This window comes from Magallana gigas, chromosome 10, assembly GCF_963853765.1.
Source record: "Magallana gigas chromosome 10, xbMagGiga1.1, whole genome shotgun sequence".
Taxonomy (NCBI): domain Eukaryota; kingdom Metazoa; phylum Mollusca; class Bivalvia; order Ostreida; family Ostreidae; genus Magallana; species Magallana gigas.
Window position 1 is genome coordinate 17,251,154 of NC_088862.1, and position 24,728 is coordinate 17,275,881.

The 24,728-nt window shown below is 32.0% G+C and overlaps 1 protein-coding gene across 2 annotated transcripts; it reads right to left on the reverse strand.

Moving 5' to 3' along the window:
• Positions 1-1,192: 1,192 nt before the first annotated feature.
• LOC105318972 (von Willebrand factor D and EGF domain-containing protein) lies at positions 1,193-24,268 on the reverse strand. Of its 2 annotated transcripts, XM_066073871.1 has the most exons (19): positions 24,134-24,268; positions 23,566-23,630; positions 22,343-22,555; positions 20,898-21,062; positions 19,709-19,768; positions 19,078-19,334; positions 17,445-17,531; positions 16,169-16,558; positions 14,222-14,371; positions 13,246-13,467; positions 8,720-8,949; positions 4,209-4,566; positions 3,859-4,014; positions 3,191-3,374; positions 2,815-2,999; positions 2,027-2,272; positions 1,844-1,916; positions 1,505-1,610; positions 1,193-1,393 (listed from the first exon to the last, which is right to left on the reverse strand). In XM_066073871.1, the coding sequence occupies exons 2-19, from the start codon at positions 23,627-23,629 to the stop codon at positions 1,231-1,233; spliced, it is 3,309 nt and encodes a 1,102-aa protein (XP_065929943.1). In that variant the 5' UTR covers position 23,630; positions 24,134-24,268; the 3' UTR covers positions 1,193-1,230. The 2 variants fall into 2 exon arrangements, with proteins under 2 accessions (XP_065929943.1, XP_065929944.1); XM_066073872.1 differs by lacking the exon at positions 1,505-1,610.
• Positions 24,269-24,728: the final 460 nt, after the last annotated feature.

A 24,728-nucleotide genomic window follows, 5' to 3' on the forward strand; every position in this document is an offset into this window, starting at 1 on the left:
CTCTTTAAGATGCAGAACTCTATTTAAGAATATAAAAAATACCTAAATTCTATATCTACCCTGTATGGAACTTTTCTTTACAAAATAAAAGTTTAAAGCTTAAAACACTATATCGGAAAATTTAAGGTACTAGTAGATCTGAATTTGATTACGAACCAGCCTCCTTAAACACTTAATACCATTTGACAGTGAGCACTCTATATATTTTCACTGCTTGTTTTTGTCTATATAGAATACAGTAAGTAATACAAAAATTTAGTAAATTTTATGTTTTATAATTTTTAGAACTATGGAAAGGCATACCCCCCCCCCCCCAGTATATTTTTCGCGACAGGACATACCACGTACAAATTAATAGGCAAAGTGTTGAAATTTAAGCAAGAGAATATAGAGAGCAAATGAATAGTACAGATATAAAACGAACTCAAATTGTATAATAAAAGAATACAAAAATAAACAAACCTTTACTAGTACATTGAAATTAAGTGCAGTGACGCAGTATAAATATTCTTTTGAAAATTGAGGAAACTAATATTAAAAAGAGTATAACAATGTATGTTTATTAATTCTGATTATAGATCAGTTTTTATTCGCAAACTTCTGAAATTCATTTGTGCTATTCATGTCATCAAAGTAGTACAGTAAACCATTGTCTAACATTTTACCTCTTGTAAAGTAAATATAAACATAGCACATTATTTAAAACAACGCAAAAATAACATGAAATTGTAAGCTATTAAGCATACATGTATATATAGATATCTTTTAGCTGACCTTTCTCTCGGAAAAAAAAAACAAAAAAAAAAACATGAATTAGTAGAAAGAAAAGAAACTAAAAAGATATGATCTTTCAGTAAGAATTCGGTAAAGAAAAGATAAACTACAAAAGTTAAATACATGTACAATGTATATGTTTTTCTTGTATATATATGATTGTACAAAGATAACTTTATCTACACTCTCTTTCTTCAAATTTCCATCAAAAAATATCTAATTAAACTTGGCATGCACAGATAGTTATCGGTCAGTTCGTTGGTTGTATGCTGCTTGGAGATTTTGGGTTCTAGAATTCTTTCCTGGAAAACTATAAACGCATTTATAAAAATAATTTGAATATTATGTGGCATTTTGAAAAAATACATGTAAATAAAAAAGCGTAGAAATCTATTCATTATAAATAAAAATAGAACAACAAAAATTGATGTGGCTGAAAGCTGCTCTGTCCTCTGTCTAGCCGTCAAATGCCGCATTGGACCTGCCCACCACTGGTGGTTTGAGAATCTCGTAATTTTGAGATGTGGATTTTTTAAGGTCGAGGTTTATCGTATCGTAGCGCTGAACCGGTGGATGATTGGGCAAATATCGCAGTTTCTGCGTGTCAACACACCAAGGGCTTAAATAAAACGAGTATTTGAATCAGACACAACGACTGAGTGATAAAAACATGAACAAAGCAACAAGTTATAATTTTGACAACTGATTTATGGAACTTAATTTCTTTTACCTAAATTGACCTGTGTGCCTTTTTTTTAATAAAATTAAGACAGTAATTGTACCAATGATGAACACAAGAACAACACACAGGCTGATTATCCAAGGCAGGGATGTGTCTGCAAACAAATATAAACATATTTTACAAAAAAAATGATAGGCACCGCCAGATACAAACATAACTTAACAATTATTCAAATAACAACTTACCTTAAAACGTCCGTTTGTTTATTATTATTGTACAGCTAACTATATTAAACAGGCTAATGCAAATTCGTTTCATAGTTTTACCCCCCCCCCCCCCCCTATTTAAAATACATTTATCAATCGGACAGTTACAGTAAAAACTTACTCTCTCCATCTGTATTTGGTTTCTTTGGATTTTGTGTTACTTTGGGAATCTGGCTCACATCTTGACAGGCAGACTAACATAAACATAGATGAATTCATTTTGTCGTCATTTATTAAAAAGTATTCACTTTAAAAAAAGAATTATTTCTTTCATAGTAGAAAATAAGCCAATGCGTTTTGTTACCGTGTTGGTACATTCCAGCGTTGATGCATTACAGCTGTAACATACATCATTGTAGATTATTATTACCAAGGAGTCACCAAAATGTGTTGCATCGTAAGACACACTAATGTTAAAACCGCTTCCCCAAGTGTTTTCCGATGAAGATCGCGAGTTGGTCGGAAAGTTGATTCTTACGATGGTTGGATTAATGTAGGTCGCTTGCGTAGTGTAATTGGAGAGGACAGTAAGTCTTCCAAAATTTGTAATCTGACATAGACATTCATAAAACTTAAATATATGTAAGCAAAAGTTACTATTTTGTGTTTCGGTTATATGCATTGTTAATGTGCCGATTTTATAATATTTTGATTTGTTTAGCTTAAAATCGTAAAATTACGTCTTGTGGTTGCTGTTGGCAAAATGTTTTATCATTTTATTTCAAAAGAGTGGGTCTTTATATATAACATAATGGAAGGTTTTCATATGTGATTCATAACGTTTCTTTAAAATTGATTGACGTAAACACGAGATCTTCTAGCTTTTAAATAAACCGAAATACTTAACATCACAAGGTATATCGTATTATTAGGTAAATATTGTTGATAACTGCCATGTGCCAAAATACTGTAACTTCATAATTAGCTCTATAGAAAGAAGAGTTTTCATATCTTATTTCTTAAATATGAGAACATAAGGGATGCACAATGAGAGGAATTAAAGCTCTAGTTCTAGCATGCTAAGATTTTGGAGAATAATAGCTACAGTGAAACATTTGTTTAACTCTGCTTTTGAGATTATACTTTCGTTACCTCAAACTTCTCCAATTTTGCATACACAGTTTCAGACCTAAAGTGACCAAAAATATTTGTTTTAGCACATGCACGTTTGCTTGTTTCACACAATCCGTTTCTAGGTAGGGATAAATTGGCTGGAGGTGCTGATATAGGATGTGAACAGTCTTCGCCAATATATAAACTTCTGCATTGGCATACACCTTTAAAATAAATTTCCAAGGAACGTTTGTTTTTGTAATCAATACTCTTCGTCGTTTAAACCAATAATATATATTTAACAACATTTCGTACAAACCTTAATTTTCAGTTCCAATTAATATCATATCTATTTATTTATTTTACGTTTTTTTACAGTAGAAATCAGAAAATCATGATAGAATAAATCAAATACCCCCATTGCAGACTCCATTGGAAGAACAGTCATTTGGACAAACAAGTTTCCCTATTGTTTCAACGACCGACTCCTCCTCAAAATCATTTTTAATATGGAAGATTTCATATTTTTTTATCTGCTCAAAGCAAAAATGGTTTAAAGATTGAAGAGTGTATCTAGCGAAATCCGTCGTTCCACTATCCTGCGTAAAACATAATAAAAAAATCTTTTAATTAGAACATCAATCCACGTTTATCACATAAAACATAAATTGTATTTTTTCTGCCAAGTAGGTTCGTTCGTAAGTATAACCTTCTTGCAAAACAAACGCATCAACTAATGATTGATTATTGAAAAACCCAAATGAATGTGCCTGTACCAGTAACAACACTACAATTTTTGGATACCATTTGTATTTTTAGCGGAAATTGATGGAATGTCCAACTCATTCACTTATTTCTGCACAGGCCAATTTGATATAGATGTAAGATTATAATTATTTTTTATTGTTACTTTTTATGGAATGAAAAATGCAAAAAATCAATATGAAGTCTGCTTTACTTCTATCGAAAATTCCACTTGGCTATAAATGATAAATATCAAATTAATAGTAAACAACACAATTTATTATTCTAAAAACGTTACCAATGCTTATATACTGGTTTTCTATATACATTGTATATTACCCTAATGTCTAGTACACATTCTCTAATCGCCACATCTGTAAAATTGTCCATTGCAATGTACTTCCGACAGCCAACCCGGGCTGGGTTATTGAGTGTTATGTTTTCACAGTATCCCCGAGCTGCTGTCTCAGTCCATCCATTCTTCCACGAAAGAGTCTACAAATATTATATTAAACTGCAACATACGCAGTAGAAATTATGACATTACAAAAACAAACAAACAAAACAAATCAATAAAAACAACCCCCCCCCCTTCAAAACAGACAGAACACATTGAAAAGTATTGCATTTTGTTATTAAAAAGTTTCAATGTTTTATGTGTAAAAAAACAAACTTTAATAGATATTTACAAAGACTGGGTTTGGATCAAAGTCTGGATCGTAATAGAGAGGCTGAGATTCTATAACGTCATCGCTGTCGTCACTGTCCTCGCTCCTATTGATGAGACCGACAGTATCTATATTGGCATCGCGTTTAAAACGATTTTGGTTATACGTGCATGCTGATGTTAATTTCTGTGATTTGTATTTCGATGAACACCGAACAGCTTGTGTAGTTATTGAACAATTTGCTGTATAGTGGTTCGCAATGGAATTTTCATCTAGTTGAGTTTCGGTTGAACAGTCACAATATTTCTTCATCTCAAAATCGTTGACATCCAGTGAAACCTTGGCTCCGAAGAGGCTTTCTGTAGAATTCATACTTACTCTATATAATAAAAAAATAAAATGTTCGAACCTCTTGAACTTGTACATGTAGATAAGTTTTATATCAATATGAAAAGTGTAAATGTGAGATCAAAGTATATTTAGTATAACTTCTTAAAAGATCAATGTCACTTGAATGTCAATATTCCATAATACTGTATTTTTAAGCATTTCAGCTATTCAGTAGCAACTAATACTGAACAAAATTAAATGAATAGCGTTATTGGACAGATCATGACTGATAGTACATACATAAATAAACATATGACATTGTTGATTGTACTTTTTGACGCAATATTTCTTTTTACATATTGATGAAGCGAGTCGAAACAAAAGCCGTTTGAAACTCAAAGTTATTGAATTTAAATAAGTTGTTAAAACATTTGTATTACTTTTTTAAACTCATACGTTTTTGTAACAGTTTGAATGTATATTATCTAGGATAAAAGAAAAAACCACACATTTTATAAATTACATGTATCATCCAAACTGCACCATGTACATTTTAAAATACGAACATACTTTTCATAAATTACTAGAAATTTGGTAGAACTTATTCCTAGAACAAGATAGTATTTCTATCAAAGATACCGTAATATATATATATATTAAAAGAATCTTAAGTTAAACATTGAGATGAATTGATGTTTTTCTCATATTATTCTAATATAAAAATCTACATGTAAGCTTCCAAACAAGCTTTTCAATCCAAATGGTTTTCGATCTTTAAAGATTTCTAAAAATATCACTATGTAAAAATTTGACAGCAAAGTTTGGTCACAACTATCCCCGGGAAACATGATTTGAATAAACTTGAATGTACACTACCTGTAACACACAAGTACACAAGTAACAACTTTACTGGCCATTTGGCTTTCAGAAGACGTTTTTGAATTGCTTGTATACTATATATTGATTATTATTATATTGATAATAATATTGATTATATTGATTATTATGATTTGAATAAAATGAATTTACACTACCTGTAACACACAAGTACACAAGTAACAACTTTACTGGCCATTTGGCTTTCAGAAGACGTTTTTGAAGTGTTTGTATACTATATATTGATTATGCCAATGTAAAAAATCGACCCCTTATTGGCTCCACATATCCTGGGGATCATGATTTGAACAAATATATATGCACTACCCGAGGATGCATCCACAAAGGTAACGGCTTTTCAGGCTGAACGGTTTTGGAAAGATTAAAAAAAAAACCCAGTAAATCATCAAATATTCTTAATTATTTCCCTTATGCAGATGATCAAGCCCTTTATTTGAACAAACTGAAACTTCATTCGCACAATGATGCTTTGTGACAAGTATGGTTGAAATCGGCTGAGTGGTTTTGGAGAAGAAGATAAAATTGTGAGAAGTTAACGACGAAAACAACAATATATATATATAAACTAAGACAACGACAGACAACAGTAATTGTTTTATCGGAAAAGATTACTTAGGCCTTCGACTCAAATGAGCTTGAAAAAAACGACAAATATCATAGTAAGCGTATTCCAATTGTAAAAACAAGAACCATATCATGCCAAAAGCAGGGTATCAAAACTCTGGAAGCATTACAATTTATGATAAGTAGTTAAACAAGAGGCCCATGGGGCCACATCGCTCACCTGAGCAACATGGGCGTTCAAAAGATAGTGTGCCATATGGCCCTCGGTAGAATAACAAAAAAATAAATATTGAAAAGTATTCGAATTTTACACTTATTTTTCCATACACGTAATCTTTGACATTGTACCTTCTTGAAATACTGTTTTTACAAAGAATAAGAAAATCCTACGCAAGATATAGAACTAAATATTTGGTAGGGATACACTGTTATATAACTTCTAATTCCCTGTATTTTCGTCCCCCCCCCCCCGCACTTAATAAAGCGATAAAAATATATGAGTGCATATAGGTACATTTTCTTCCTCAACTATTTACTAGTTATTGTATTTTTTAAAAAATATAATAGTTATTGTATTTTATCAAAAAAAATCCTACATGTATATATGTGGAGAAGAAAATTGCACCTCAATGCGCTCAATTTCTCAAATTAAATATATTCAACAATTTAATTTGTCTTCTCCATTATAATTAAATGACTGTTGTTTACCTCGCGTAAACTCGTGACTTTTATAACTTTACTCACACTTGATTGATGAATTCACTGGAATGAAAAATGTTGTCATGTGACATGTTAAAGAGCTCTAAAAATCAATGTTACCGTATTGACAGGCACATCACTCTAATTTACTATGGCCCACCCATTATTTTCATTTTTATTCAAAAATAACTAATGGCTACAAACCAGGATAATTTTCCGCTGTAATATTTTCTTAGGAATAGCGATAATTCTTTTATCCCCGCAACAGAAATGCGTCAAAATTATGGAAACTGTTTTAACGATGTCGTTTTTATTTACTCACATTTCACATTATTCATTGTATAAAGAGGGGGCCCCAGAGTGTAGTTATATACAGCATATCGTTCTTTAATTTTTTTGTGTACAAGTATTTAACATACTCTAATTCATATAGAATTTCTAATGATCAACTAAAATTTCAGTGTCAATCGTAGAATTATAAGCAAGATGAGCTCAAAAATTTGCTAGGTTTGAGTCATATTTTGTTCACATGAGTTTATTACATTCATGCAGCTTAAGATTTTTAACTTGGTATTTCCTATTCGGCATTTAAAATGGAAAGAAATGAATGGCCTCAGATCTGTGTACAAACATAGAATTGTGAGCAAATCTCTGTATCTTGCTTATAATTCGAAGCTTAACACTCAAATATGGTAAGTAAATATAAATTGTAAACAATTAAACACAAGAAACATGCACTATAACAAATAAAAAACACAATTTATTTTTCAAAATGAATCATATACATGTGTATACCTACATCTTTCCGTCAGCGATATTAAACTCTATTTAAACTGAATAAACTCGAGAAAATGCCGAGCATCTCAACAAAACATATTGCATTATTCTACCATTACGCAAAAGATGATACCGAATTACCGATAGCCTGAATGAATTGCATTTTAGTTCGTTCTTAATACATCAGATGTTGCTTAATTTGCGCAGGTAAACAGTAAACTGTTTGATTTACCAAAGTCTCTGTTTGAGTTGATACGTAAAAATCAGGAAATACAAGCGACAGTTCCCAGGTTAACACAAAGAATAAATGAAAACGAGACGAAAATCACAAGCTAACACCACCGTCATATGTGAAAACTGTCAACCCATTGAAATAGTTAGCCTCAATTTATTTCACAAAATCGGCACCAATGTATTTTGCATGTTTCAAAGATTCCCTTCGTACACGAACTGTTGCACAACAAACAAATTCATCATTGTCAGATCGACCCGTTTATCATATAGTGTCATGACTGCTTTAAACAAAGATCCTCGTTTTAGAATTATGGAATACGAGTCTTGGTAAAATGGGTATGCAAACCCGGGCCGTGGCAAAATAAAAGCCGGGGCAGATCGGCAATCGTCAATTCCAAATACGCATTATTTTGCACCAATTTTTACAGCGAATACAGCGGATGCCGAATCCGAAGCTATTAAACTGATTGAAACACACCTTTCCTTTATTATTTTTTTCGTAATAACTCAGATTTGAAACAGAATTAGCACTTAATTTTTGCAATTTATATTTTCTTTCCCATAAGGATTATTCATGCTAAATTACGTTGAATTTGCCTCAGTACATCTTGAGAAGAAGATTTTTTTAAAATGCACTCCCCCCCCCCTTTTTTTTTTTTTTTTTTTTACAGTTTTGAGGTTTTCTCCGCTTTCAATGAAAATTTTTCTTTCATTTCTGCTATTTATATTCATCTTTTCATAAGAATGCTTTGAGCCAAATTTGGTTAAGTGGTTTTAGAGAAGAAGTTCAAAATGTGAAAAGTTTACAGACGGACAGACAGACGAACAGACGGACGACGGACAAAATGTGATCAGAATAGCTCACTTGAGCTTTCAGCTTAGGTGAGCTAAAAAGAACATTAAACCACAAAAATTACACGATGATATCTCTCTCTCTCTCTCTCTCTCTCTCTCTCTCTCCCACTCTCTCTCTCTCTCTATGCCTTATATTTTCATAGGATATAAGTACTAAATAAATTACTGTACTGTACCTCCAGACTGCCTGGTTGGCATTACATTTTTCTGGATCTACTATTGAGGAAAAGACGGAAAAGACTGTACCATTAATATCAATAAAGTCGTCATCCAAATTATAATTAGGGTTTCCACACATTCCATCGACGTTGTCCTCATCAAATACAGAAGGATACACGTCGAGGTTGTTCATCCAGTCATTATCTCCAAACGAAAACCACACAACTGCTCCGGTAGGAAGTATTATCTTATATAAAAAGATCTTATCAAAATGAAATTGAACATTCATTCTGAAATTGTCCTATTCTTAACATTTCTGATCGTTTTCATAAGAAATACATGTATGTAGTACTTGTATTATGGGTAGAGATATCGCATAACCATCATTGTGTGCTTCGGGCAAGATGCATTTAAGTTCTATCTCGGGGATTCAAAGTCATTTGAGTTAGTACTCAGCTAAAAATAGTAAGCATGACCAATTTGGATAGAGAAACGAAGATATATCATGAAAACACGAGCGAGATGTAGAGGATTCGAGGGAGAGAACTATTACCATAGACGAGGTAGTAAGCGAGGGTCACGTATCCACCCTGTGTCATCTCAAGCTTCGGCAAGAAACAAGCAGAGTGTAGATGCCAACGACAACTATCTCAAACCCGCAGAAAGACAAGAAAATCAAGTAGACAAGTTGAACAGTTACACCACTGTACAAGATGATTTGGTGAGCATACTGTAGATTCCTAATCAAACGCGAGGAATTAATATCCGCGTAAAATCGCGAGAAGCAACCCTCGCACATTATAAAATCTCGCTTGTATTGTTTAGTTAGTTTTGACTTATATGAAACTTTTTAAAAGAATTGGTGCTCGCGATTATATATTCTCGCGATTTGATACAAACATTGGAGTCGTGGAATTAAAAACTCGCCTAAAATAAGGAATTTATAGTATCTTCAAAATGTTTGCAATGTAAAGCTGAATTCAAGGAAAAGATTTAAAAAATATGAATGTTAAAGGTAAAGTAAGCATGTAGTTTTTTAAAGAATGTCGGTGATACAGATTCGAATGTCATTTTTTAAGGATATATCGTGCCTTCTTTCAAAATCCTGATTCCAAGTTGTGTAACGATAACAAATTAGCCATACGCCATTTTGAATTTGTTTAGTAGAGTATAAAAGAATTGTTAAAAATAGTATTATTTTTTTATTATTTTAATGATGTTCCAAATGTTGTAAAATCTCTAACAGTGTAAACGCAAATGGCAAAGAGCGTTTAATTTTAGAATTAAGACACTTTATCAGTATGTCATTTTGTTCAAACTTAAACTTGAGGGCATCAACGAGGCATTAGATTTTGTACAAAAGGATGGTTTCATGTTTAAGTTTGACTTGTCTTCTGGACATCATCATATTGATTCACATTCTTTATGTACAAATATATCGGATTTTTGTGGTCAGGGATATTTCACGTATTTACTTCCTTACCATTCGGTTTATTTTTGGCTCCATTTAATAAAAAAAATACATAGAAATTTTGTAAGCATTTAGAGAGAGGAGAATTTACATTCTTTCATATATTGATGATGCGTTTTATTTAACAGATAATTATTCTAATTGTAACACGCGTCAAATTTTGTTAAAATTACACTTGTATAGGCAGGGTTTATTGTTATATCAACGAGGAAAAGTCGTTATGGGCACCGGTCCAAAGCTTGGATTGGCTAGGATTTATATTGAATCTAGTGAGGGGTACTTTGGAATTGCAGAAAAGTAAGTCAGAAGATCTTGAGAATTTTAATTTTTCGTATCCGCAAGATTATTAGCAAAAGTTACAGGAAAAATCATTTTCAGCAAGCTGTGGATCTGTATGTAGATTTATGACACATGCATCTGTATAATCAAGAAAATATTTGGACACATTTTTTTAGTTATCAAATGAAACCATTGATGAGATCAATATTTGGAAATTGGATTGTATGTTTTTACCTCAGACAAATTTAGAAATGTATTACCAGAAAGAATCAATTGCACTGATGCAAGCAATCGTGTGTGTGCTGGTTATTGTCTTCATATTCTTGGAAATATTGTTCATAAGAGGTGGACAGAGGAAGACTGTAGGAGCAGCTCAAGTTGGAGAAAACTTAAAGCTATTGAATTGACACTAGATTTGTTTAAACGTACAACTTGAAGGTAAATGCGTGAATGCGTGAAAGTATATACGGACAATCAAAACGCTGCAAGAACCTTTAAAGTGGGAAGCATGAACAAAATATTACATGACATAGCTTAAATTTGTAATTGTCAAAATATGTATTTTGTATAGAATAACTTTAAATGTATCCTGGTTACCAAGAAATGAAAATATTACAGCAAATATTTTTCAACAAAATGTACGGTCGTGACGATTGGGACATCGACCAAAGATATTTTACTCTTCGTAACAGAATGTTGGGACCATTTTAATCGACTTGTTTGCCAATTATTTCAATTAAAAGGTTAAAAACAATTTCATAAAAAATTGGTGGTCAGCTTTCAGCTGACTTGAATTCATAAAAGCATTTGGTCGCAATATTAGTTTCGATCGCTCCTCTGCTGCAACTGGGGTATCTATAACGGTTAAGAAAGTCGGTTGAGAACCGGTAGGTTGCTTTCATTCGAAGCATTAAGGTTGCACAAACTTCTCAACGCATGAAATGCACATTGTAGTATTTTTTGTGTGTATGATTTTGCATACCGGTATACAGTGCTGTCTTACCTAGCATGCACATCGAACACGTGTGTCGTTCATACAGAGTGCATAACGTCTGTATCTTTTTGAGAACCCCGGCGGCCTACATCCAACACAGTAGCTAAATGATAGTAATTCCAAGAAATAACAATGTAACATCGTTTCCACTGGTTTCTACAAAACTACTCGTTTCTAAAAAAAAAATCTATGCAATCATTGACATTGCTCGATCTGCCAAAGTGCGTGGTTTGCGCATGTGCGATGTTATAATAAAAATACACAGGGAATGGTCAGCAATTATCGTAGGGTTTTTAAGTATCGATCTGTGTTTGAATTTCAGTCTGTCTTGGATATTTTTGTCAGTGCAGTGGTTGTCATATTATGTTTGTTCAAAACACGTTTTTACACGTCTTTTCGTCAAAAGTAACGTGTTTGGGTGTATGAAATGCCAGAATGCAATGAAGCATGAAAAGTGCTCTCGGCCTTGTAAAGGGGCGTATAGCGATGAGCAAAACAATAGTAATCGAGAACTATAATACAATGTAGCGGTTGTCGGAGATAAAAAGGAAATAATGCGTATTTATGACTTCATATCAGCTTTCAGAGCAGGTGTAAATGCCCTTTCCTTTGACTGGTATCAAGACAATAATTTGATTGTTCCTCTGGTGAGGTTTAGGTTGATTTCTAAACAATCTCGCATTTAACTGTTTAATAGCTAGCAAAGGTAAATCCGTTCTTGTGGCATATAAATGGATTTCATTGCAATTTTGAGCAAGTATTGTAGATAATAATGGATCTTTTAAGAGTTTTGGAAAATATTATGTAGAGTATAAAACCCCCTAGACTTTACGTAAGAGGTAGCAAGGGACAGTACCCGTTAATATTTTTGTAAAATTGAGAGTTTCTGAACTTGACGGGTTATGAGTGTTGATGAAATTGATGAAATGATTTTATATCATTATTATTAAATAAAGGGATGTCTCTTGTTGAAATTGGTATGCAATATGTAGGCCCCTAGATTCTTGAGTACATGAGAATCAAAAGAAAAATGCGCAACAGTATGTAGAAATTTTTACAGGGTCTGCTTACTAATTTTTTTTCCGTCATAGGTATTTGTGCCGAATAGAAAGTTAGGAAATTCTAGATACAGTTTCGAAGACACACATCCTCTGGATACAATGAATTGTATTAAAAAACGGTCTCGTGCCACCAAATGTTCACACAGGAACATTGTATTTCAAAAGGGAAAAGAATCATAATTGTGTTACGAATAGGCACTAACAAGTGTTTGAAACCAATTAATGTACGTAAAAATATGTTTATGCGAGAAAGCTTAATTTTTTGGTATACTATATTCTAAATATACATGTATCTCAATTTACTATGTGATTGATTTGTTATATGTCCTGATCTGTTTGAGTACCTTTAAGAAGCCTATTTCAAATTCAAGAGTGAATTAATCCAGTTTAGAAATCATCGGAGTTGAAACTTCATTCATTACTAAGTGGTCTGCAAATTCGGCTGCAAACAATTTAGTTCCTGACAGGCTATTTAAAATACACTGCAGATGTAAATCAGAGTATGTGAAAGATGGTTATACAAGATAACATGAAATCCAAACTGTCAGTTTCACTTAATTTAGGTATTTATATTAATGGAATAAGCTTTGTTATTTCGAGCTGAGTACACAACTCATATCTCATAAATACTTGATCATATATAGGTAATGCCTTTGTGTTTTATTATGGATAAGAAAAAAATATTTTTTGGCGGATTAAAGAAGTGAAGTAGAAAATAAGTTATATTCATCGCATTACCCTATTCATCGTATCCCATGGCTTTCTTAATTCAATTTCCATTTGACTATCGTCACATTTTTGATAAACGATTTCATGGTGGATCATAGGCTTTGTGTATCGGTTAGAAATTTTCTCACATGAACGGTAAGAAAATAAAGAATTTTCTACTCTGACAGCAATACCACAGGCACATGGTACACTGTTTGGTGACTGAAGACAGTTGGAAAAGAGGACGTGAACCTAAATAAAAGGAGAAAAAATCAGAGATAAAAATTAATTTTTTTTTCTAAAAACATAAAGATATATTGATTACACGCATTTGTAATTGATCACACTCTTTATGCTTTATATGTTGAACCTGTATTTTTACATAATACCTATTTATGTGTCTAGATTTTTTTATATTTTTAAATAATTTGTTAAATTTCACTGATTTTGAGATTATATGATTTCCAGATTGTGGTGGTGGTGGGGGATGGGGGGGGGGTGGGTGGGTAGAGAGACAGTTTATTAAAAACTCATTTCTCTATGTTTACAAAAAACAATTCGGCAAGGAACCCCTTCCCCAAATTAAGTCCCTGTTGTTTTGTGCATTACATAATTTGTTCATTTGTTCAGAGAGATTCCATGCGTGTACATATTGTGTGCATGCACATCATATATTCAATATGTAATTTTAAATCAACGTAATCCGATCAAAGATAAAGTAAGCTCATCCCACACTTTCCTGTACGTATCTTTATGGATATAAACATAATCAAATTCGGATTATAAAAACTGCTATACCAGATAGTATACCCTTTTGCCGTTAAACAAATTCCCTGTATGGTTTTCTTTTTTAATCAGGGTCAAATTAATAATATTATAAACTGTATAAATATTGCGGTTAGAATGTAAAAATGTAAAATATCATTTTCTTTTACCAAAATAGTGGAAACAATCGTCTGGTGAGCTTAAAAAACCTTAAAACTGGTGCAGTGTGCTTAGTACTCACACTTATTTTTCGGCGTTTGTCTCTGTACAATATAAATTCTCCTGGCAAATAAGCCGTCCAAGACAATCTATCAAATGTTATCATTCTTGGATCTGTATTTAGTCCACAAACCTTGTATACCATATTCCTATCTTCGTCAGAAATAGAAATCTGGTAAAAAAAAAATAATTAAAAACTTCCAAACTGAAATTTTATCAAAATATCATTAAAAAATTCTAATAAAACTAATGACAAGGAACCCAGAGGTCCGTCGCCTACCTGAGAAACATCGGCCATAACTCTAAATAAGCAGCTAACTTTTATCAAAGAAGCTTTATAAAGTCAAACACAAATGTATTTAAGCCGATGGTATTTCATCGGTTGCTCGAATAACTCAACTAATTTTTTTACTTTTGAGAGTAAATCAATTTTATGATTCCCTATATATCACCGTAATCAGACTGCAAAACCAAAGAATTTCCTGAGAAAAAATTTGTGTTCACCCGTTCAGAACACAAAGCAATTTCTTTTAATCTAAGGAAAATTTCCGACATTTTCCAATTAAAATCTTGAGCATTCATTGTTATCAAATGGAAGAAAGTTAACTAGCCAGATTACAATATTTAACAACAATGAAGTCGATTAATTGCATATAGTGTCCGCAATTAGGAATTCTTATTTTTTATTTATTAATCATGTTTTGAATTCAAGACATTGGGTTCTCCTTATATATGAAGCTTAGAGGACTAAATGCAGTCATTTCATGCATATCTTTTACAATCTAATGCTATGCTATGGTATGCGATTTTAATGATATGCTATGAGATTTGTATTCTATGCTATGAGATTTGTATTCTATGCTATGAGAAATTGAAATGAAGGGCTTAATGATATGGTATGCTATGCTATGGTATGCAATGAGATTTAAACAAAAATGCCTCCATACACAAAAGAGTGCCACACATTTCGAAGTAAAATAATAAGAAGCCAAAGTTTACCACAAATCTATCATGTAAACATTTATTTTTTTTCATATAAAACATTTAAAACCGAGTTAAAATAATGTTGTATGCTATGCTATGGTATGCTATGGTATGAAATGACGAATGCGATTCTATGAGATTGTATGCTATGGTATGAGATTCCAATGCTATGCTATGAGATTTCAATGCTATGCTATGAGATTTCAATGCTATGCTATGAGATTTCAATGCTATGCTATTCTATGGTGTATGTAGTAAAAGATATGCTTGAACTGACTGACTATATATGGTTTGAGCCTAAAATGGCCCCTTTAAATGAGCATCGTCATTTTACTGTAATTCTATGTTTCATTTGTAGAGATATACATTTGAAGAGTTTTTTCATATATTTTTTTCATTTAAGTGCCCTCATTTAAAAATATGACATCATAAAGTTTAATTTTTCCCGCCATTTTGCATTTTTAGCAAAAACGGCTTGTTTTTCAGCAGTTTTTCTAAAAATAACATTGAGCGATTGGTTGAACAAACAAAACATTTTCACCAAAGATGTATCTCTCCAGTACTTATAATTAACAAAAAGTTCGTTCTTGTTCCTAGAGTCGCTCTATATTTCCATTCGAAAAAAGAAGAGAAAAATGTCAATTTTTGACTGATTTTGATTAAGTTATAAAAATAGCATCACGTCTCACGTCACTTACTGCCAGTGAGTGCATATAAATCAAATAAATAGGTGAAAAACATATTTTATGTCAACTATCTAAAAAATAACAACAAATTAATGAACCAGAAATACTTTAAAAAATGGCGAATTATAGGGGCCAAATTAGATTAATACATGTACCATATATAGTTTATTCTTTTACTAACTTTACTTTCAAATATACTTTTGTGAAATAATAGCATTAGTATCATCCATGATTAACGATTTGAAAAGAGTTCTTTGAAGGGACATTGTGTTATTCATGTCTTGCAAGTTTGCACATACCTGAATATTAGGCATAGAAAAATTGTACCAAACCCCAGATATATCTTCTGCTCCGTCACGTAGAGACCCCAACTTGATATACATATCTCTGTCCTTCATGTTTATCAATCCGTCTGTGTTCCCAGTAACATTCAAAACTTTTTCTTCCCACCAGGTAGAACTCTCTATGACAATGCCACATCCATTTTCGTCGAAGAACACATCACCCTGTCCACTAAAGTTCTGACACGAACTGGAAGGAGTAGACGGCTTATACTCTGGCGTAAGTATGTATATGTTTGTTTTACATAGGTATTGGCGTTTCACATCTAAGCACCCAACAGGAACAGTTACAGAAAACTTGATGGAAATTGTCTCTCCTTCTTTCAAGCCGTATACATATGACGAAGGCTGAAAATTAAGTTATATGATAAAGAACTGCGAACGCTAACGCCCGTTTCCCGCCTACATTTTACATCCAAATATCTCGGAATTTCTGTCAGATATTCAAAAACTAAGTTTTCTACTAAAAAGTATAATCAAATCCTAATCAATTTATATCAAAATAAAATTTGTAATCAAATTATTTATCTTTAAACAAAAGTTTTGCTAACGCGGGGTCTTAAAAAATTTTCATTGAAATCGGTCCCGATGAGTGAGGAAAATATTATTTAGCGGCCAATATGTGCATAAAAACTTAATTATTACATGTTTACGATATATATTAAAGTAAAGTTTCATTATAAATCATATCTGTTAATTATTTTTCGAAAATTTATAAAGCAAAATTCTTTTTTGGAATGTATTTCGGTCTGTAGACATATGCCCCCCCCCCCCCCCCCCGGTGAAACAACAAACCCTTTGGTAAATATATGCTAAATAACAATAATTCAAACCCTTCAAAAGGAATTTTTGTTTCAGGGGGGGGGGGAGATGTTTTTATTAAAAAAATTCCGTGTTCCGTTATTTTCTATTATGAAATGAGCTATTTTAACCCAAAATACAAAGTTATCTCTCTTTGTTTGACCAAATCATTTATATTTAATGAAAATATACATAAATGTTTACATTATTATAAAAAAAATAACTTTAATTAGACAACTTTCAAAAAATGACTTTTAGTTAGGCGGCTAGATAATGCTATCGTTTGCAGTCCTTTTACTTAATAGTATAAGATGAATTTATAATTCTATGATAAATCATAACTCAATATTTGATATAAAAAAAGTTTTTGATTTGCCATTTCAGAAAATATATCAATTATATCTAGACAATTTTATCAATAATCTTTACTCACAAACATCCCAGCTTTAAAGTTTTCACTGTAATTATGATGACCTGGTGTACTTCTCTCCAAATGTCGAACTCGTATGGAACACTTAACCTGTATTGTAACGAGACATGCTTACGGTTACTATCACATATGTGCTTGTAACAGTTCTAATGCAAAAGTGAAAAATTAATAACTCTTCATGTTTAAGTTTAGGTTGGTATATATTCTTTAGGCTCTTTAGTTTGTTTCCACAATATCATATTTGCATGGATAGACTCAGAAACGATACTACAAATACATGTAAATTTTCATTGAAATATGTCATATATTCTTTTCATCAAAGGCAATACGGGAGATAAACCTAACTCAGTGCATTTAATATGAAAAATTCCGAGTTTCGAATGTCAACGTGATGTGTAAATTCGAAACAAGTAAAAAACGTTTGTGAATTGTGTTGATGAATTAAATTTTTAGATGAAAGATATTTACAGCCTCAAAATGGTTTGTTATGAATAATGTAACTGTTATTTTCAATGCAGCTTCATAAATTTTCTCCAAAATCGTTTTGGAGCGATTCTGTAATTTTTTGCTACATTACGGGTATATGGGAGGCATTTTAACTGTGCGAGGGCCTGTCCCGGGACACAGTTAGATTATTTTAACTGAGCAGAGTGTAGTGAAATTAATAGCATTATTGTAGGCTTAAAGTTTGGTTATGCGAATATCAACATTACGGTGTGTTCGTGTATTTATTTTGTAAATGTCCGATATCATATGCAATGTCAACCCGTGCACGCACGTGTCAAAGTCTAGTATTTATTAAATAAAAGTGCAAGGTTTTTTTTCAAGCAATACAGTAGAGAGATAAAGAAAGAAATATACATGTATCCTTAGCAGGCATGCATTTTTATGAAATATTTATCTTAAAGCTGAACACCGCTCGTAAATGGGCACTGTCCGCCATATTACTCTTTCATCACTGCTGCCCCTTCAACCCTTATTAAAGGAGCAGACCTTTGAACAGTTCAAAGTACTTCGCTGTAGAGGTCTCACATGTGTGAACGTACATCTTGTCTCGCCGTGTTACTCGGTCGCGATGAAACTATCAAATTTAACGCACTTTTTCAAGCCAGGAGAACACTTACATTAAATAAATTCGTCAATGCATTATTTACAAACAGATTATGTACATAGAATAAGAAATAAATGGATAAAATCCAAAGACCACTAAAGGAATACTACATGTCGGCCACGAGTTTCAGGAGTGCAATCGGGTGTAACGAAATCGAAGGGTTTATATATCAGGTATCTTTGTGATGTGCACATGCCTATTTACGAGCGGTGTTCAGCTTTAACAAAGGTCATTATTTAGAAAGTCACAAATTATATTTTATAAATAGGGGCCATATTATTGCTTTGACTTAGGCAATTAATTGGTTCGTAAATAGATAAACTTAATGTTTGTCTGCAATTAAGAGAGAAATAATTGCGACGCTTGAGTTCAGTCACCCATATTTCAAAAGGAATAGATGAAACCAACTCCATATTTTCATGCCTCTAATAGCTACTAGTATATCTAATATAAATAAGATAATGTGTATCTATGTCCAGAGTTTAAACTGTAAAAATAGTTGAAACGTTTGCGTGAATCTCTTACCACCATATTCAAATTATACGTGTCTACCCAGTCCTTGGGGTACAGCCAGCTTTGGTTGCTCTGGTAAGGTTGAGACTCTACCACTTTTACAAGATCCGTATTGATGTACCAATATGTGTCATACCAGTATGGACCAGCATCGGGTTCATCAAATAGACACTTAAACACAGGTTCCACTGGTTTTAACCGAGCATTGTTTGATAATTTATTTTCCAAAGAGACATTTACTGCTGGGCTTGTATTCACGGGAATCACATCTAAATTCAAAAAACAATATAAGGTATATAATATACACATTTAAGGTAGTACATGCTCATGTTTAACTGCTTTGATTTTATTATAAAATACATCATGTAATATTCAGGTGCAATAGAAGATATAACAAGTGCATGCAAAGTTTTTGGATGTTTTTTCCAAAAGGTAAGGGTATTACAGAATCTTGCAATTGTGTGTGTATGAGAGAGAGAGAGAGAGAGAGAGAGAGATCATATCTAGGATATTTTAATTATTCCATTGATATTTATAGTATCTCGTTATGATAAGAGAAAATTTAAATTATCAGAACGTGATGACTTTCAGTGAATTCATTTTGTTAAGTACAAGGTGGCAAAAACGGCAAAAACAAACTTACCTACACACGGGGTAAAACCTGAATCTGATGACTGTCCAGGAGGACAATGGCTATGCTCTCCTGAAATCAGACAATTCTATGATTGTATGTGTGTGGTTGTGTTAATTTTGCATGCGAGTGTTAAAAAAAGTGATCGTGAGAAAAAAATAAAATTTGTGTTTATAAGTTGTTTTCATCCAATCATCATTTCATCTCTAATCATTTTCTTGTATTGCATGTTAATATTTATGAACTAACAACAAACCCGTTATAAAATATCGATGTATTTGATTATCCTAGCCACTTTGGCGGATTGTAGTATTTTATTTTAAAAGAAAAGCTAATTACAAACTGAGAAAAAAACAGTTTCTGAGAGTGACCAGACCAGTTGTTACTCAGGGCGTGGACAAGCGATTCTAGCTATATATTCATGTATACAGCACACACAGTAAATTGTTGTCATCTCCTACTAATATTTCCTCTATTGAATGAGTTAATGAATTATTATTTTTATAGCCTGTCATACTTGTATGATTAATGAATATTGTGATAATTTTATTTTATGAATAATGAAAACGTAATGTTTAAAATCAGTTGAACGTTGTATTCTATCCTTTAAAATTTAATGTACATTTAAATTGAAAAACAGTATTTTAACATATATAAGTGTTTGTGACTGCTATACATTGCCAGGGACATTAAAATCATTAAGGTCAGCTCATTTCCATAAATCTTCTCAACGATATGTAATAAGAAATATATATATATATATATATATATATATATATATATATATATATATATATATATATAAATATATATATATATATATATATATATATATATATATATATATACATTTATTCATTTATATTTATATAAACTAATTATTTTAATACAAATGTTAAAGATGTGGGACTATGCGTTTTATTTAAATATGAAATACATATGATCATGCAAATAAAATTGTTATTTACTATATTGTATATTATTATGTGTATTGGTTATTGTAGGGCTGATCCCTTATAGTCTTAGGTCTGGAAATAAATGTGTAAACCCACAACTGTTTGCATCTTTAACACACCTGCAACATGTAAAAAAAATTTGTTCCAATTCATCACTTACAAAACAACGGTTACACTTACGTATCATAATGATTGATATATAGACAAATACAAGTACAACAATAAATTAAGCAGTAAATTGTTACCTATGCAGTATCCAGTGGATGTCTGTGGAGCCGGTACCAAATAGTACACTCTGTATTCTCTACAGGCTTTAACTTTGATGGTCAATGTCTTCGAACATGACTCGTAGAATCCAACTATGCACACAGTTCTGTTTACCTCGCCGTCTGATTCAGTTGGCAACGTTCCTACAATAACAATAATGTTATTCCCTTTATCTTATACATGTAAAGTGTAAAATTTCTCCCTTTAATTTATTCTATGCATCGCATATATATATTGATCTTAATATTATATAAGAAGATATATTACAATTATTAATTACCTATGATTGTATTTTTTATCTAAAAAGCCTTGATAAATACAGAAATACGAATTCACTAATAGATAATTTAATTTTGTTTTGTAAATCGCTTGTTTGGTTGGCTGAAAAATAATTTATATCGAAATATTAAGAATGTTGTCAATATCAATTGCCTCACGTTACGTTTGCATTTTGTAAGATTAAGTGTCTTTAAAAATAAAATGACCAGTTTTTTCCCTACAAATAACAACAGAAAAATAAATTATGATGGATAAATTAAAAAGCCTCACAGTTTATGCTCCTATAAACTTGTTTGAAACATTTCATGTTTTTAAATCTGTTTTTTTAAGCTGTCGCAGCCTAGTTTATGCTCGTATAAATTTTGGTAGCTATTGAATGAAAAAATGACAATAACAAACTGTCAACCATCTCAAAGATCCATAAAACGAAATACGGATTCAAAGCAGAGCAACACAGACCTCTAAAAAGATAGAGGTAGGATCAGGAGCCATAGAGGAGTAAGCATCCTCTGCTGACCGGTCACACCAGCCGTGTGCTCTTTGTCGTAATCGGGGAAAACCTCCGGAAAAGTCCGTAGACAAATAGGTGATTAATTATGGTCATTCCTTAATCAAATTTGTATGAAAACGAACATTTCTATATTCAGAAAATTCATGTACTAATAAACTACTACAAATCAATCTTTGAAATCCTTTATCTATATAAAGCTACCACTTTCTGAAATTTTAGTAGATACACTATTTTAAGAAAGATCACTTATTCAAGATGGTATTTGGAACAAAAAAATTAAGATTGTTATTTATGCTTTTCCGGGTATTTTCTTCAAAACTAAACAAAGCAGCAAAACAAATGAATTATATCATTTGACTGCAAATGCTTTATAGTCTTTTTCAATATGTTAATTATAAAAGTGTATGCCAAGACATACTTTCTCTTAACTAAGTATTAAACTATATCTAAAAAATAAACTAAACACCTGATTCAATGATACAGGGTGAAAAGATTGAATTTCAAACAAAAACAACTATAATGTTGCTACATGTAAGTCTAAATTCAGTTTGAATGCAGCAGCACTTTATTTGCCTTTCCAGTAAAGAAATATAGAGGAGAAATAATCGAAAAAAAACTTCATTTAATACATACCGTTCATCCACATTGGGTAAATGGTACCACATTGGTATATAGACGGCGCCCACGTCACCATGTCATTTCCTGCAAGGCTGTCAAAGCGATACCATCCCTCAGACAGGAAGTTGTCACTTATAGCTATATCTGTTGACTGTATTGTGTAGTTAGATGACCTTTTATAATATCCCTCTTTAATCGAGTGACACTGAGATGAGCAAGGATCTATTTCTTTCAAAAAGGGAAAAAATAAATGAATAAAAAAGCCAACTTTCATTTATTTTAATTCGGATTTAGGTTTACGATTGGTGAAAGTAGGACCTACCTTATAAAGTAATTAAATTAGTTCTTATCATTAATTATTTTCAAATTAATTTATACGTGTCTTGCAGGAAAAAAATGGCTTTATTAATTATCATCAAAATATTAGTTGTTTTGGATATATGCGTCATACAGTGCTATTTGAAGGGAGGTAGACAGTAAAAAGCCCCCTAGCGCCGAAAATTGTCTGGGGGTTTTTTCATACGCAGCGTATGAGGCAAAAATAGTACAGTAATTGTATAACAGTACTGTAATATTTTTGCCTCATACGCTGTGTATGACAAAAAAAAAATTAAGTGTAATATGAGGCAGAATTTGAGCGTACTTATATTAGGCTTCCAACGTTTTACAATAAGAAAATTAGAGGACGGACGTCATAAATTTCTTTAAATCAAATGAATACAGAGATGTTACTTAGGATATATGCTAACAATCCGACAGCTGTGCATTTGTGAGAGAAAAAACTTATCTATTACATAATAGACATTCGTTACCTTATATACTTTACAAAGACATGTAAACATGCTCTCTGGACCAATGATTTATACCAAATAAGCTCAGCGACACACTTGTATTGATTTATATCTGAGAGAAACCTACCGGGGTTTGTTTTCGAATTTGTCAGCAAACAAACGTGTTGTGAACCAGCGTATTGCAACAGACTATTCAGTTTAGCCTTGATTTGTAATTTGAGAACGAATATTTATACTCTTTCAAGGCTCATAAGTTCGGCCATGCAAGACTCGAAGTAGTTTTCTATTCACAAAAGATATTTGCACATGGTTTAAAACCCGCCACCTCTCTGTAAAGCTGAATGACTCATTGACATTGAAATTTTACAAATTGCCTGTATCTTGCAAAAGCAAACAAAAATTATCTAACTGGTGGAAATTCAAAATTTTCAAAACACATTTAAATACCTGAGTATCTTCCTTTTAGTAATGTGGCAATTATGAACATACTCAAGAAACCGGCTGGAGGCATTCTGTAAATAAATAAAAAAAAAAAAACAGTTGACATGATCATCTTTAAAATTTGATGTTTCAACACTGCTAATCATTGCATTATACAGTTAAAAATTAATACAATCCTCTCAGTCTTATAAAAATCTTGAATCAAATTCAAGATAACCAGAAAGTGTTCTCCAGCATACAGCTGTATAGAGACATACAAAGCAGAACTGTTTTGGCAATAATATTATCCTTATACATATACTTAGACTTTCTGTACTTTATCATTATTTGTATCGTATGATACTCACGGACAGTTTTATTCGTGGTAGTAATTAATCAAGTGTTCAGATATTGCAAAATTTAGTAACTGGATCTATTCATCCCTCAGCAAATAGAGCTAAATACTTTGAGTTACATTTATAACCATTTTCAATTTCAATTATTTAGCATCATTGTTATCCCCAAAACAAAAGCATAATGCAGCTACATATGCACATGGAATATAACATTAATTCATAGACTAAATAACACTTACGTTGCGCTTAGTGGTAAGTCATACGTCTTTAAATGTTTCCTTGCTCAAGACATAAGACATTTATTTTTAAAGTTAAACCTGACTGGTTTGAGAAGGAAGATTAAATAGCGAACCAGTCAGTTGTGCAATCTAGCTTAATGTGTCGTTAAAAATGCATTTAGAATACATTTTATTTTTAATTAAAGGTATATCTTGTCTGCAAAACAATGTTTAAAGTCTTTTCAAAATGACTAATGAACACGTGATTTAACAGATTTAAGGGTAATACACCAAGTTGCTGACTCGTTATCATAATTAAAGAGTTTGACCGTCATGTTCAGCAACATAGTATGTTTTTAAGACCGTCCTGTAGACTATCAAAGCAATTTGAATATGCTTACTCAACCCACAACTGTTAACACTAACCTAATGGCATTTCTTCAACAAATGACGGGGCATGTGTTAAACTAGTTAACCCTTAAAGTGAATCAAGGTTATTAAGTTATATTTACATCTACCAACGATTACTTTCGCTATTTGTTATGGAAACTTATAATTAGTTCATAGATCTGTAAAAACAGCCAGACTGAAATCTACACGCCCCGTTTATCGATTT